General features: G+C 53.8%; 2 protein-coding genes across 3 annotated transcripts; one reads left to right on the forward strand and one right to left on the reverse strand.

Annotated features, from left to right (window-relative positions):
* Positions 1 to 2,039: 2,039 nt before the first annotated feature.
* Positions 2,040 to 3,934, reverse strand: MRPS12 (mitochondrial ribosomal protein S12). The gene is made up of 2 exons (XM_087712303.1): positions 3,792 to 3,934; positions 2,040 to 2,605 (listed from the first exon to the last, which is right to left on the reverse strand). Exons 1-2 carry the CDS (start codon positions 3,913 to 3,915, stop codon positions 2,259 to 2,261), a joined length of 471 nt encoding a protein of 156 aa, XP_087568429.1. The 5' UTR covers positions 3,916 to 3,934; the 3' UTR covers positions 2,040 to 2,258.
* A 1,059-nt stretch (positions 3,935 to 4,993) lies between these two features.
* On the forward strand, positions 4,994 to 13,145 carry TMEM176B (transmembrane protein 176B). Of its 2 annotated transcripts, none has more exons than XM_087712287.1 (7): positions 4,994 to 5,143; positions 6,864 to 7,130; positions 10,400 to 10,534; positions 10,789 to 10,842; positions 10,932 to 11,171; positions 11,783 to 11,893; positions 12,469 to 13,145. In XM_087712287.1, exons 2-7 carry the CDS (start codon positions 6,921 to 6,923, stop codon positions 12,544 to 12,546), a joined length of 828 nt encoding a protein of 275 aa, XP_087568413.1. In that variant the 5' UTR covers positions 4,994 to 5,143; positions 6,864 to 6,920; the 3' UTR covers positions 12,547 to 13,145. The 2 variants fall into 2 exon arrangements, with proteins under 2 accessions (XP_087568413.1, XP_087568412.1); XM_087712286.1 differs by lacking the exon at positions 4,994 to 5,143 and adding an exon at positions 5,386 to 5,543.
* Positions 13,146 to 13,576: the final 431 nt, after the last annotated feature.

The raw sequence follows: 13,576 nt of genomic DNA on the forward strand, positions 1-13,576 counted from the left end.
TCCTCACTGTTCGAATCTGCTGCCAGCTCTGCTGGCGGGTCACAACAATTTATCTGGAATGATAAAGGTGTTTGCACAGGGGGCTGGACACCGACTGCTCCCGTTTTTCAGCTCCTGCCTCTGGGCAGATCTGGCTCACTGGGAATCGGAACAACAGCCTGCCTTTTGATAATCTAGGATGGGCCGGTGAAGGAAATGGTTTCTTTGCTTTCCTGAGAACTGGTTAATCTGGTTGAACTTTTTACCTCCGGGGGTTTGGAGGTGCTCCAAGGAATTCCGAGAGGAGACTGGGAAGCCATTTGTCTGGAATGGTAAAGGGTCTCCTGCTTGTTCAGGGGGTTGGACTAGATGCCCTCCAAGGTCCTGTTCTGACGTAGGCTTCCTGATACACTGAAAAACACACGCTTAGGTCCAAAAACCCTATTTTTATTTCAAAGGCTGTGAATTATATTCATTCACAGCCCGCAATGAGTCCCAAATAGTAGTCAAAAGTCCTACAGTAAACTGACAAAGTCTTTCGGGATAAGGCTGATAAGCACCCAACCTTTACCTTCTTTAAAAACGCTGCCAAAGACTTAATTGGCAATTAGCTTGGCAAGGCCACACAGAGTCCAAACGGAGCTTCAGAAGGTAAACTAACCAGCATGAACCAAGTTGCTTCCTCTAAAGGCTCCCGTGCCTTTGCTCCTCCTTTATGTCCTATGGGAGGGGCCAATCACCTCCAAGCCTTCCTCCCGAGTCGTCCCTTGTTCTAACTGTTCTTGCCTTCTGGCAACTCTGCGCATGCGCGCATTGGGAACAGGGGGAGCCTGTTCCTCTGTCTCGCTGCTGTCTCCTCTGGAGGCTCCGGAGGCAGCACATAAACCCCAGACGGCCCTGGCCCCCCCTCTGCCTCCAACACAGAGCCCTCGTCCGAGCCTTCCCCAGACTCCAGGACTGGCCCATCTTCCTCCCCAACCTCCTGTCTGCAGCTCTGCAGGCCGCCAGTGGACCACAACAGGCCCCTCCCAACTCTGTCATTCTGTAAGGGTCTCCTGCTCGAGCAGGGGGTTGGTCTAGATGACTTCCATAGTCCCTTCTAACCATGTTATTCTATGATTTTGATCAGTTTCTTGCTTGAGCAAGGGGTTGGACTAGATGGCCTCCAAAGTCTCTTCCAAAAGTCTCCACATCTTTTTTTATAATGTGGCCACCTATCCACCCATCTACCTACCTACCTATTCCCAGGTGTCCTCCCCACAACACACAAAAGCAAGAGGGATTCCAGGAGGGACTGAAGAGATTCATCTGTCTGTCCATCCGTCCGTCCATCCAATCTACCCCCTATCTCCCCATCCATCATGTGTCTGCATACAGTCAAGCTATTCTCCAAAGCACCTGAACACGGCACAAGAAGCAATGGGTGAAAACTAATCAAGGAGAGAAGCAACTTAGAACTGAGGAGGAATTTCCTGACAGTCAGAACAATTAATCAGTGGAACAGAAGTTGCCTCCAGAAGTTGTGAATGCTCCAACCCTGGAGGTTTTTAGGAAGATGTTGGTATAGTTTCCTGCCTAAGAAGGGGGGTTGGACTAGATGACCACCAAGATCCCTTCCAACTCGTTATTCTATCATATCATCTAGATCCATCTATCTATCCATCCAATCTCCCCATCCATCGACTTTGGCTATAATCCATTCCTCCATCTATGTAATCTATCCATCCCTATCTACCCATCCATCATGTCTTGTTATATCTAAATCCGTCTATCCACCCAATTTATCCATCTCCCCATCCATATTCCATCATCTACCCATCCACCCATCCATCCTCCCCATCCTTCCTGTGTCTATCCTCCATCCATCCATCATCTATCCATCCATCGTATCTAATCTATCCTGTCAATCGATCCCTATCTCTCCATCCATCATGTGTCTCCTATATCATCTACATCCATCCATCCATCCATCCCCTCATCCATCATCTATGCGTCTATCATCCCTCCCACCCTCCCTAGAAGCCCTCCTAGCCCCAGTTGATGCCCAAAAGCAAGAGGGATTCCAGGAGGGGTCGAAGGCCCCCAACCCCATAGATTTATTTATTCAATTGGTGGGTTGATTGAGTCAATGTAGGGGCCACTCGGCCAGAAACCGCAGCCTCCTTCGAAACTGTTTTTTGTCTGGTGCTTTCTGTCCTCCTCGGGGCAGCCCACCCCCCGATTTGCCAATGGGACCGGGGGGGGGGGTATTTTGCCCCCCCCCCGGCTGCGTCCGTCCTTCAAGCCGTCTTCTTTTTGACGTGAGCGCAGTCGTATTTGCCCCGTATGATCCGGACTTTGACGCCGGGCAGGTCCTGCTTGCGCCCGCCTTCCACCAGGACGGCCATGTGCTCCTGGAGGTTGTGGCCCTCGCCCGGGATGAAGCAGATCAGCTCTTTGCCCGTGCTGAGCCGCACCAGGGCGCACTTGCGGTTGGCCGAGTTGGGCTTCTTGGGCTTGCGGATGAGGGTCTTCAGCACCACCCCTTTCAGCTGAGGATGCCCGTCCAGGGGCCCCGGGGGAGACGGGGGGCGCTTGGTACGGCCCAGGCGGTGCATCTGCGTCAGCGTGGCCATCCAGCGGGCACCTGCAGGAGTGGGGGGGGGGGAGAAGATGGCATTGAGTGGGGGAACCGGTCACCTCTCGGGGTCTCCCCTCCACTCGTTACCCAGATCCCCTCTGTCAGCCCCCCTCCACCAGGAACCCCCAAATCCTGCCCACCTCCCTGTGGTTTACTCTCCCTGAACCCCCATATCCTCCCTACTAGACCCCCCCATGCCTCCCAACCCCCCCTCCCAGATCTTCTCTATTCCCCACCCCATACCTCACCCCCTCCATGTCCTGAGATCCATTCACATTCCCAGGTTACCCTCCCAAAAGAGACCCATCAGATCTGGTCAATCCCCCCCCCAGGTCTCCCTGGATGCCCCTTCACTGCCCCCAGGGACCCCCTCTCCAAATTTTATCTCCCCCTCCCCTTGACTCCAAGATCAGCTCATTTTCCTAGGTTACCCCACCACCCAGATCGTCCCCCCCCCCCGCCAAGCACAGCCCTCCCCTCCCCTCCCCCGAAACACCAGCTCCCTCCTCCCTGTAGGTTACTCCCTACCCTCAGCCATCCCAAGGTTAGCCCCCCCCCCAGATGTTCCCCACTGACATTCCATCCACAGGACCCCAATTTCCTCCCTCTGAGCCCCAACCTGTACCTTACTCCCTCCCCCACCCCACACTCATGCTTTCTGCAGGATGCCCCCCCAACCCCCCCCCATGACTCTGCCCACCCCAAGGTCTCCCCACACTCCCCAGTTACTCCGCCCCCAAGACCACCCCATTCCCCTCAAACCTCCCCACAACTGTCCCCCCATAGCAGCCCCCTCCTCTCCACCACAAGCTCTGCCCCCGCCCCCAGGACCCTCCCCCCCATCCCCAGGACTCCTCCATTCTTCCCAAAGCCCCCCCCCAGCTGTCCCCCCCCAGCCTCTCCCTCCCTCCCGCAGCACCCGCAGCCCAAGCTCCGCCCCCTGATCCCCAAGACCCCTCCTCCCCAGAGACCCCCCAGGCCCCCATACTTCCAAGCCCCCCCCGCTGTCCCCCCCAAACTCCCCCCACTCTCTCAGGTACCCCCCCCCGGACCCCGATGCTCCCCAACGCCCCCCTGGATCCCCCCTCAAGCCCCTCCTCCCCCAGGACGCCCCCACGCAAGCTCCTCCCGCTCTCCCTGGTTACCCTTCCCCCCAGCCCCCCCCCATAATCTTCCCCCGTTCCTCCCCCACCTCGACCCAGGAAGAACCCGGCAGCCGCCATCGGGACAGAGGAGCAGAGATGCGGCGGAACTAGAGCGCCGCCGGAAACTCGGGACGGGGTGTACCGGAAGCCCGAACCCATGAGTGAAGCCATGCCGGCCGGTTCTAAAGATACTTCCGACCGCTCCGGCCTTCTCACCTCGCTGATTAACGCGGTCATGCCGGAAGCTCCCTCGACCGGCTTTTATTTTCTGTTTTTTTCCCCTTTGGTTCGTCGCTCGGGGGGACTTCAACTCCCAGGGAGCCGTGCGCCGAGAAGCGCCCGCCGAGAGGGCCAAGCGCAAGGCGGAGGCAACCCCGGAGCATGCGCAGAAGGCCTTTGGCCTCCCCCACCAGCCCCCGAATCCTTGGTGGTGGGGGGGAGATAATGGGGTGTATCCATTTAATACAAGGAGTCCTCGACTTATGACCACCATGGAGCCCGATCGTTCTGAGCGGCTTTCCTTGCCCCCGTTGCTAAGTGAATCACTGCCCTTGTTTAGATGGGGGCCACGGTGTGGCCGGACGTAAAGTGAGGCTTGGACATAAGAGTGAGACGAAGGGTATAGGGTTTCCTGCCTAGGCAGGAGGTTGGACTGGAGGACCTCCGGGGCCCCTTCCAACTCTGCTCTTGCATTGCAAAGTCAGAGACGTTTTCTGAGTCTTGCAGAAAAACAGGAAGCTTCGATGTCAAACCGCAAAACGAAACCCCTGCTGAAAGTGGGTCGGTCGCCACAAGGGGAAGCCAGGCGTTGTTAAAGCAGCCGTAAAGTGGGATTTGGACGTTAAGTGTGAACCCTACCGGGTCAGGCTGGACAGCCTCTTAGAGCCCCTTGACTTCTACATGAAAAGCCAGAGAGCCACAAGAGTTGGAACTTGCAAAAGAGACGGGAAGCCTGGCCACAAGGGGTCAAAAGTCCAAGGTTCAATGAAAGTTCAATTAACGACACGTGTACTCCATAAACAAAGGGAGAAGCAAGACCCCAACTCCTTGTAGGGCTTCTCTCCTCAAGGGAAGCGCTGAGGGCGGAGTTGGAAGGGGCCTCGGAGCTCTGCCTCTCATTATAAATAGGAACTTGGTCCCGTCCAACTCTTCCCTTCGGCATTTCTTTTAAGGAATTACAAGAATTAGAGGGGGGGTTGGACTAGATGGCCTCCGAGGTCCCTTCCAACTCTAGTCTGAGCGACCCAGCTTCACTGTTCTTCCTCCCCCCTTCCAGCACTGATGCTGTTCCCTAGTTGGGTCGGGAAACGTCTGCCCGGAATCCACCCAGCTCAGAGAGCACCAAGGACCCCGCAATCCTTCCTCCTCCTCCTCCTCCTCGCAGAGCCCTGCCCCGCAGGTGAGACCAGCCCGATGGGAGGCAGGTGAGAGGGAGGGGCGGGCTCTCTCCGGGCAGGTGACAAAGTACCCCATCAACCCCTCCAGACTCCCTGGGTGACAGCCAATCAGCACAAGCCCAGGTGTCTCCTGGCATCGCTCCCCCCCCGCCCCACTTTCTGCTTTTGGAACTCAGAGCCGGGCATCGGTCGGGTCCCAGGTTCAAATCCTGCTTCCCCGTTGCGTGCAAACAAAATGGCCGGGACTTTCCCCTCTTGCGTCAAACCTTTGGCATCGTCCGCGGCCCCAGACACAGCCCCGCCCCAGCCCGCTTCTGCTCTGCTCCGCTCCGCTCTGCTCTGCCAGACTTCCCGCGGGTCGCAGCAAGGAACCAGGCGGCTGTTCGCTCCGGGTCTTGTGAGGTGCGTGTGCGCGCTGCGACCCCCGCGCCCCTTCCTCTCTGCTCTCCCTCCCACGGCAGCGCCGATGGTGGCTCCTTCACCCGCCCGCTTTGGGGAGGCTGGGTTAGCTCTCTGCTGGAGCTGGAAGGGGGGACCTTGGAGGTCTTCTAGTCCGCCCCCCCCAGCAGGAGACCCTATTTTCAGACAAGGGAAGGAAGGAAAAGAGGGAGAGAGAGGAAAAGATGGAGGGAGAAAGAGAGGAAAGGAAGGAAAAGAGGGAGGAAGGAAGGAAGGAATGAAGGGAGGGAGGAAGGAAAAGAGGGAGGAAGGAAAAGAGGGAGGAAGAAAGGAAGGAAAAGAGAGAGAGGGAGGGAGGAAGGAAAAGAGGGAGGGAGGGAGGAAAAGAGGGTGGGAGAAAGAGAGGAAAGAAGGAAGGAAAAGAGGGAGAAAGGAAGGAAGGGATGAAGGGAGGGAGGGGGAAAAGCAGAAGGAAGGAAGGAAAAGAAGGAGGAAAGAAGGAAGGAAAAGAGGAAGGAAAACGGAGCAAGGAAAAGAGGGAGGGAGGAAAAGAGGGAGGAAGGAAGGAAAAGAGGGAGGACGGAAGGAAAACGGAGGGAGGAAGGGAAAGAGGAAGGAAGGAAGAAGGAGGGAGGAAGGGAATCTGAATAAGAATCGAGCTGGAAGGGGACCTTGGAGGTCTTCTAGTCCAGCCCCCTGCTCATGGTGGGGTCGTGGGGAGCCAATAAGGAGCTCCAGGCTCATCCGTGAGGTGGGGGGGGGAGGAAGTCATCCACTGTTGGCACCAAACTCAAAGGCCATCTGTGGGGGGGGGGGTGAGGGAGGGGCAAGTCCGAGACAAAGCAGGGATGCTGGCGGTGGGGGGGGGAGGAAGGGCTCCGGAGACCAAGACAAGCCCTTCGGAGCCCCCAGCGGGAGTAGCACATCTCCCATCCCCGCAAGCCGGGTGGGTGGGGAGGCAGAGGCCCTATAGCCCCATAGCCCCTCTCTTCTTCTTAGCCAGAAGGCTTCTAAAAGTCCCCTTCCCCATGCTCAACCCCCCCTCCCATCTCAGCCGAAGAGACCCCCCCCCCTCTGCCACTCTGGGCAGCTTCCCTGCGATCCAGTGGGTGGAAGACTCAGAGGTGGGAGGTAGGGAAGGGGGGGGGGCTTGGCAATGGGAAACACCTTCCTTTCCCCCAAAGCACCTTGTTCGCCCCCACCCTCCAACCCCGGGCAGTGAAAGTACAGGCTCCGCCCCCTCCAGGTGCCCTCCCTTCTTCCCCCCTCCCCCCCCCGCAGTGTTTTCCACCTGCCTCTCACACTTCCTCCTCTGCCCGCCAGCTGCTCGTTTCCTCGCCCACCGACTTGCCAGGAGGAAGAAGAATCGCCGTGGGAGACATGGCGGGCACCACCACCGTGAAGGTCGAGGGCACCGAGGTGGCCCTGGGGGAGTCCGGGGGCACCGTGGTCAACATCACCCTCAACCAGGAGTCCGGGATGGCTTACCTGTGCAAAGGTGCGGCGTCTTTGATTCACCGCAGAACAGCTGCCAAGGATGCCACCGGTGCTGCCCGCCGCCCACGCAGGGGGGAGCAGAAAGCCTTGGGGGTAAGATTTGGGGATGGGGGGGGTCAGCCTTGGTGAGGGGGGATCGGACGGGGCTCTTGCCTTGCCAAGCCTGGAGGGACCGAATGGGCTCTTGGTCGTAAACACAATACCGGTTTGATTCGTTTATAGCATACAACACACACACACACACACTCAAGTAACAGGGGAAAGGGGGGAGGGAAAAGGGAAGGGCAGAGTGTAGAAAAGAAGAGAAGGAAGAAGCGGCGTCCACTTCCGACTCGACAAAACTACAGAGACGTTTTTGACTTCCAACAGTTCATTTAACGACTGTTCAACATGAACAATGGCAACGGAAACCGTTGGCTTATAACTGTTCCCCCCCCCAATCAAAATTCACCTTGGCCACCGCTTCGCCTTTGTGACAGTTGCAGGTTTTTTTTTTTGCTGTGGTGGGTCCCCTTTTGCCACCCCCTGACCAGCAAAACCAGTGAGGAAACCAGATTCCTCACGGAAGGACTGTGTTCCTAATTGAACACCTCCCTTGACTCGCTGAACGACCATTGTAAAATGGCTCGCTTGTCGTAAGTTGAGGACTCACTGTAAGATTGTAACATGGAACCTTCACTTTTTACCTTTTGGCCCTTTTTTTTTTTTAATTAAATGTTTTTTAATTTTAGTTTGAAACAAGTATAGCATCTTTCTTAATATATCAATCGATTACAAATAAGTTTTGGTACATCTCCTCCACAGTCAACCAACATAACTCATATTAACTCAAGCATTATTATATATCCATTTTCATTTAACTGTAATTATTATTTAGGAGTATTGGTAGGAGTAATAGTCTTGAACAATATCTACCCACACCGATGGGAAGGGAGAGAAATCAAAAAAAAAGAAAAAGAAAAAAAGAACAAATATAAAGTAAAAGTTAAGATAAAAAATAGTAGATAATACAAAAAAGACAAAAACAATAATCAGGAAAACAAAACAAAACACAGGTGTCTGTTATGAAAAGAAAAAAAGAAGTATATCAACTGGTTACAACATGTTTTGGTGCTTCTCTTCCATTAATTCATATTAATTCAGATATCTTAACTCAAATATTTACCATATCAACATCATTATACCTCCAGTTTCAATTATTATGGTTATTTAAACATCCTTCATCCTTAGCTATGCTAAAAAATTAATCCATAGCACATGCTGACAATTCATTTACTTATTTGTAAAATCCTCTATTATCATCAAATCCTCATATCCTATTTTAGCTAAACCTCCATAATATTCAGTTATATCATATAACATAACATTTTCCCAGTATTGATTAACATTTGATTGTATGAATTTTATTTAGTTTTTTTTAATAGTGCTAATTATTATAGTTAATACTCTTTATGTATAATCTAAAGGCGTTTTTTCATATCCAATTGTCAGTTATCATATCAACTCCACATTATGTACATTACTATCAGTATCCATTATTATTCAGCAATATCTGTTACAAGAGCGAGCAATTGTGTTTAACTAGTTTTCAATTGTATTCATCAATCTATCAGCCAGTTCCAAATTATATATATTGCTATCCATATCAGTCATTATTCAGCTATATCTATTACAAATTGAAGTAATCCGATTTAGCTAATTTTTGGATGTATTGTCCCATCTGTCAGCCTGTGTCCCTCCAACAACGCGATTTCCTCAGCCCAGTAGCCATTCGTTGGATAGATTTACCAAATGTTTCCATAAGCAAATCCAAACAAAAATATTTCGGCACCTTTGGATTCTGAATGTCGGTGATGAAATAATAATGTTGTCTTAAGCTTATAAAATTTCCCAAATTAACTTTAATTCGCAAGGGTGGATTCTCCATTCCTCCTGCACTTTGTCTCTTTAAATGAATCTTCTTTATAGCTTCCCCCTCCCTTTCTTCCTCTGAGATAGACCAGACACCATTTCTCACATTTTCCATTTGTGTTTCAGGAACATTTAGGCATTCAACGATCTCAGTTTTAGCTTCAGATTTTAGAATCAGTTGATCCAGGGTTCTTTCCAATTTTTGGTAAGAATCAAAGAGTCCTTTACACGCAGAGAAAAGAGCCTGAAATGAAATCTTAGAGGTATTTTGGGACGCCATGTTGTGTCGTAGTTAAATGTTAGAAGCTCTCTCTTTTTTTCCCCCCCCCCACAGGCTTCGAAGCACTTTTTTTTTTGTCTCTTACAGGCTGTCAATCTTATCTAGTTGTAAACAGAACTAGGTAGTAAAGTAGTAAAAATGTCGAATCGTGACGGGCTAATTAGAAGGAGATAAGTTTTACGATCCACTTAGGGAGATTCAGAGGGGGGAGGATGTCGCGGAGTTTCTTGAAGCATTTAAGAAGTAAAATAACCACCAGTCATAAATCCATTAGAGAAGCCAATTCGCCGCTAAATCTTCTTGTTGTTTGGTTTTCAATTAGCTTAATTTTTAACACGAACAGTCTCTCTTGGATAATAAAATCAGCTTACCAGATGACATAACTTCTTCCATTCTTAGGGGCAACCTGCAGTTTCAGTTAGCACGCAGCTAATCCAAAAAGGAATTGGCACGGGGAGTTAATACCCTCCCCCAGAGATTTGCGGATATCTCTGGAGTCCTGGGTCTCTCCCCACCTTCACTGTCGTCTACGGGACAGCTAGAGTTCAAAGAACCCGTCCAAAAATCCTTCGGTATAGAGGAATTTCAGGAGTAGCCTCAAACTCCATCTTCTCACTGCTAAGCCCCGCCTTCTTTCCCCTTTTGGCCCTTTCTATATCAACAAAGCTCATCGGGAAACCCAAATTTGCTTTTCATGTTTTTTTCCCCCCCACCACGAGCAGAAAGTCCAGAAAGGGTTTCCAAGTAGAAACAAAAGTAATTGTGGGGTTTTTTTTTCTTCTTTTATCAAAGCAGGCAGGAGGCAAAGAACTCTGTAGATGCTCAGAGGCATCTCCACCTGCATCGTGACCCCCTCCCCTCCCCCCCCAGTCTCAGAGGCAGTTCTGAGCCAGGCTCTCACTAAGCTGAACCGCCAGGAGCTGAACTGCCGGGCCCACCGAAGGCCTCTTCGGTGATCCTGAACCTGATTCTGGCACCTTCGTCCGCTTTGGGGGTTTGCACCCTTAGCCGAGCCAGGAGGAAGCCGAGGGGTTCCAGCCACAAACAGGCCCTGGGTCCGGTCAGGTCTCCAGCTAACCTCTCCTGGCTTCCCCCCCACCCCACCCCAATGGTAACTCCGCCCTGGTCCTCTTATGCAGGGGTTACTTGTGCTCTCCCCTCCCCCCCACAGGTAGCCCAGATCCTGCTTGGCGCAGTTTGTATTGGCATCGGTGTGGCACTGAGCATGATTGACCGAAACGGTGTAATACCCTCCCACTACAAGCAAGCAGTCTACAACGGAGTTCCTTTCTGGTCAGGCAGCCTGGTGAGCAGTGGGGGGGAAGGGGAAGGAGCAGGGAGAAACCCCTGGGTCTCAGCTGCCCCCCAAGAACCTGCAGGGGAGGATAAGGGGAATGGAACCAAGACGGCACAACGACACAGTGGTCCAATAGAGGGAGGCTGCCTTGTTCGGGGGAGAGGTGGAGACTATGGGTTGGGGGCTGGCTTCCTGTTGGTGGGTGGGCAGGAGGCCCAGATAGATATATCACCCCTCAACTGTCTGCTTCCCTCCCTCCGCAGTTCATTCTCTCCGGCACCTTCTCCACAGTGGGCGCCCAACACGGCGGAAATTGGGTAAGGGTGTGTGTGTGTGTGTGTCCCATCCCTGACCTGTCGCAAGGACCCGGTGCCCATTCTCAGCTGTGCCCCTCCTTGCCTCTTAGGTCCACCTGGCCACGTTCCTCAACCTGGGCAGCGTCGTGGCGGGCTCAGTGGCCTACACGGTGGGTTTGACGGACCTCCCGTCACCGGCCTACCAACCCTACTTCATTGAGAGACTCTGTAAGAACCAAGCGGAGTACCAACACTACCGGTCGTGGGAACAGGCAAGCAGCCCTTCGTACGACACCCGGAGGGAACAAGAGCGGACCAGGGAGTGCCAGGAGGCTCTCATGGCGTTCGTGGTGAGTGTGTCTTCCCTAGAGAGGGTGGCGGACAGCGGCGCCCGGTAAAAGACGGCAATCCCAGGACAGGACCTTTGAAATATGATCCTTCTCTGTCGGGCTGTCCTGAATGTCCGAGTGAGGGGCCAGGAGGGCTCGCTCATCCTCAGGTGGCTTCAGGTGTTTGGCCCCTGGGAAGAAGTGCCCATTGGTCATCACAGAGGGGGGGGGTCCCCCCTCCCTCTCCCTCCTCTTGACTCCCCACTGAGGATTCCGCCTGAGTCCCAGCTGTGTAGCAATAGTTAGACTTATATATACCGCTTCCTAGGGCTTTCAGCCCTCTCTAAGCGGTTTACAGAGTTAGCATATCGTCCCCAACAACAATCCGGGTCCTCATTTCACCCACCTCGGAAGGATGGAAGGCTGAGTCAACCCTGAGCCGGTGAGATTTGAACTGCTGAACTGCAGAACTGCAGTCAGCTGAAGTAGCCTGAAGTGCTGCATTTAACCACTGCGCCACCTCGGCAGCACAGGAGCCAGTGCCGGTGGACTCTGGTCGGCCGGGCAGGGGTGCGCGTGGCCAACCTCTCCCCGCCTCCCTCCTTCTGATTCGCGCTTCCCTCCTTCCTCAGGTCATGTGGAGCTCCACCCAAATCCTCCTGTTGATCCTGCACTCTGTTGCTCTGGCCCTCGCTCTCTTCTGCTTCGGATATGGCCTCCACCGCCTGTGCTGCTCCTGCTGGGTAGGTCGACGGAAGGGCGCAAGGCTCCCGGCCCCCATGAACACAGCCGGGTCGGGCACTCTGGACGGCAGAGTCCCCTCTCCAGGGATCCATCGGGGGGGGGGGGATTGCACCCGCCTGGAGTCCCTTGCTGTTGTCCTTCCCAGGACTCCAGAAAAGTTCACACGGCATTGCTTGGCGTTGAAGAAGAGCCAGAACGTCCTAAACTCACCAGAGTTCGTTTAGTGACTGTTTGAAGTCACCACGGCACTAAAACGTGCCTTTTTTTCACTGTTAACCCCCTTTGTCTCATCCCCGCGGTTCCGCCATCGAACGTCAGACCTGGGGCGAGCCGGTCACACTTCTGACCGTTGCTGCATCCCACAGTCCCGCGCGATCCCCCTTTGCAAGCAACGTCCGTGGGGATTTACTTAACAACCGGGGCGGGAAAGGCCATAAAACGGGCAAAAAAAAAAAAAAACCACCAAGAAGGAAAACAACGGTGGGCTTGAGGGTGGTTCTATGTCGGAAACGGTATCTTCCCCTGGGGGGGCACCTTCCCTCTGGGCCGGCATTCACTAGGATTTTCCTCGCAGGGCGGCTGGCGGGAGTACATGGCCATGGAGGACGCAGATGCGTCCGAAGAGCTGGGCAAAGAGCTGAACCCCGCCTGAGGGGCACAGAGGTCAGCCCCCCCCCCCGGCCTTTGGCTCTTTCTTCCCGGGGACTGAACGGCGGACCAGCGCTTCCCTGCAGCGACTCTTCGAACCTTCTCACCGCCAGCCGTCTCTCTCCTCCCTGCACACCCGATCAATAAAAGTTGAATTTCTGGAGTTTTTGCTCCCGTCTCTTGGGCGGGACGGCCCAATTCAGGGGCCCCTGGCGCACGCTGCCAGCCTCTGTTTTGGTTACTTGCTTACGGCTGCTTTGCTGCGCGGCTGCCATAGGAACGGGGGGGGGGGGTGTTGCATAGTATTGGGGGAGGGAATAATATTGTACTGGAGGAGTCTTGTTCTGCGCATGCTTGGAGGCTGATGTGTGGACTTGGTCAAGGCCGACCGCCTGGCATACCAACTTGATGAGGCTGTTTGGAGATGCACCCCAGGTGACACACCTTAGGGAGCTGCAGATTGGACTGTGGGTTGGGGGATTGGGGGGGGAGGGTGCTGGGTAAATGTTTGATATGTAGATGTTTCCACCTTTCTGGCTCAGATCCTGCTTTCCTTTAGCTGCTTTCACTTCATATCCAATAAAAGTACTTTATTCACATGGAGTTGAGGTTTTCCTTTCTTGGATGTTGAAGGAGGAGGCATGCCTGACACACGCGGGGTGGAGGGGGGAGGGCTTCTCCTGGCTCCTTCCTTTTTCCAAGAGCAGACTTTACCGCACGGCTGTCAAATTCCCCGCACTGCGTGGACGTCGCATAGCGTGAAGCTTTTTTGCCCACGTGGTCTGCGTGGGACATATCCGGCCCGCGGGCCACCAGTTGGAGGCACCTGCTTTCCCGAGAACAGAGCGGTTCCAGATTAGAGCAGGCCCCCTCCCCCAACCCCCCTGGGTGTGAAAGTTGAAAGGGCTTTGCAGCCTAAGCTGGGGTTGGACTAGATGACCTCCAAGATCCCATGCTGGTCATGTCTGTGCCAACTGCCCTGTTATGTGCAGGAGACCCCATGGAGGGAGTGGGGGAGGGCTCGCTCTTGGTCC

Source organism: Thamnophis sirtalis, unplaced genomic scaffold (genome assembly GCF_051295495.1).
Source record: "Thamnophis sirtalis isolate CommonGarterSnake01/CBP01778 unplaced genomic scaffold, rThaSir2_p1.2 scaffold_4, whole genome shotgun sequence".
Classification (NCBI taxonomy): Eukaryota; Metazoa; Chordata; class Lepidosauria; order Squamata; family Natricidae; genus Thamnophis; species Thamnophis sirtalis.

Excerpts from the sequence above, each read along its gene's own strand:
- MRPS12 (XM_087712303.1), bottom strand. The coding sequence starts at position 3,915 with ATGGCTTCACTCATGGGTTCGGGCTTCCGGTACACCCCGTCCCGAGTT. Across the intron at positions 2,606-3,791 it reads CGGGTTCTTCCTGGGTCGAG|GTGCCCGCTGGATGGCCACG; the intron begins GTGGGGGAGGAA and ends CCACTCCTGCAG.
- TMEM176B (XM_087712287.1), top strand. The coding sequence starts at position 6,921 with ATGGCGGGCACCACCACCGTGAAGGTCGAGGGCACCGAGGTGGCCCTG. Across the intron at positions 7,131-10,399 it reads GGGAGCAGAAAGCCTTGGGG|GTAGCCCAGATCCTGCTTGG; the intron begins GTAAGATTTGGG and ends TCCCCCCCACAG. Across the intron at positions 10,843-10,931 it reads CCCAACACGGCGGAAATTGG|GTCCACCTGGCCACGTTCCT; the intron begins GTAAGGGTGTGT and ends CTTGCCTCTTAG.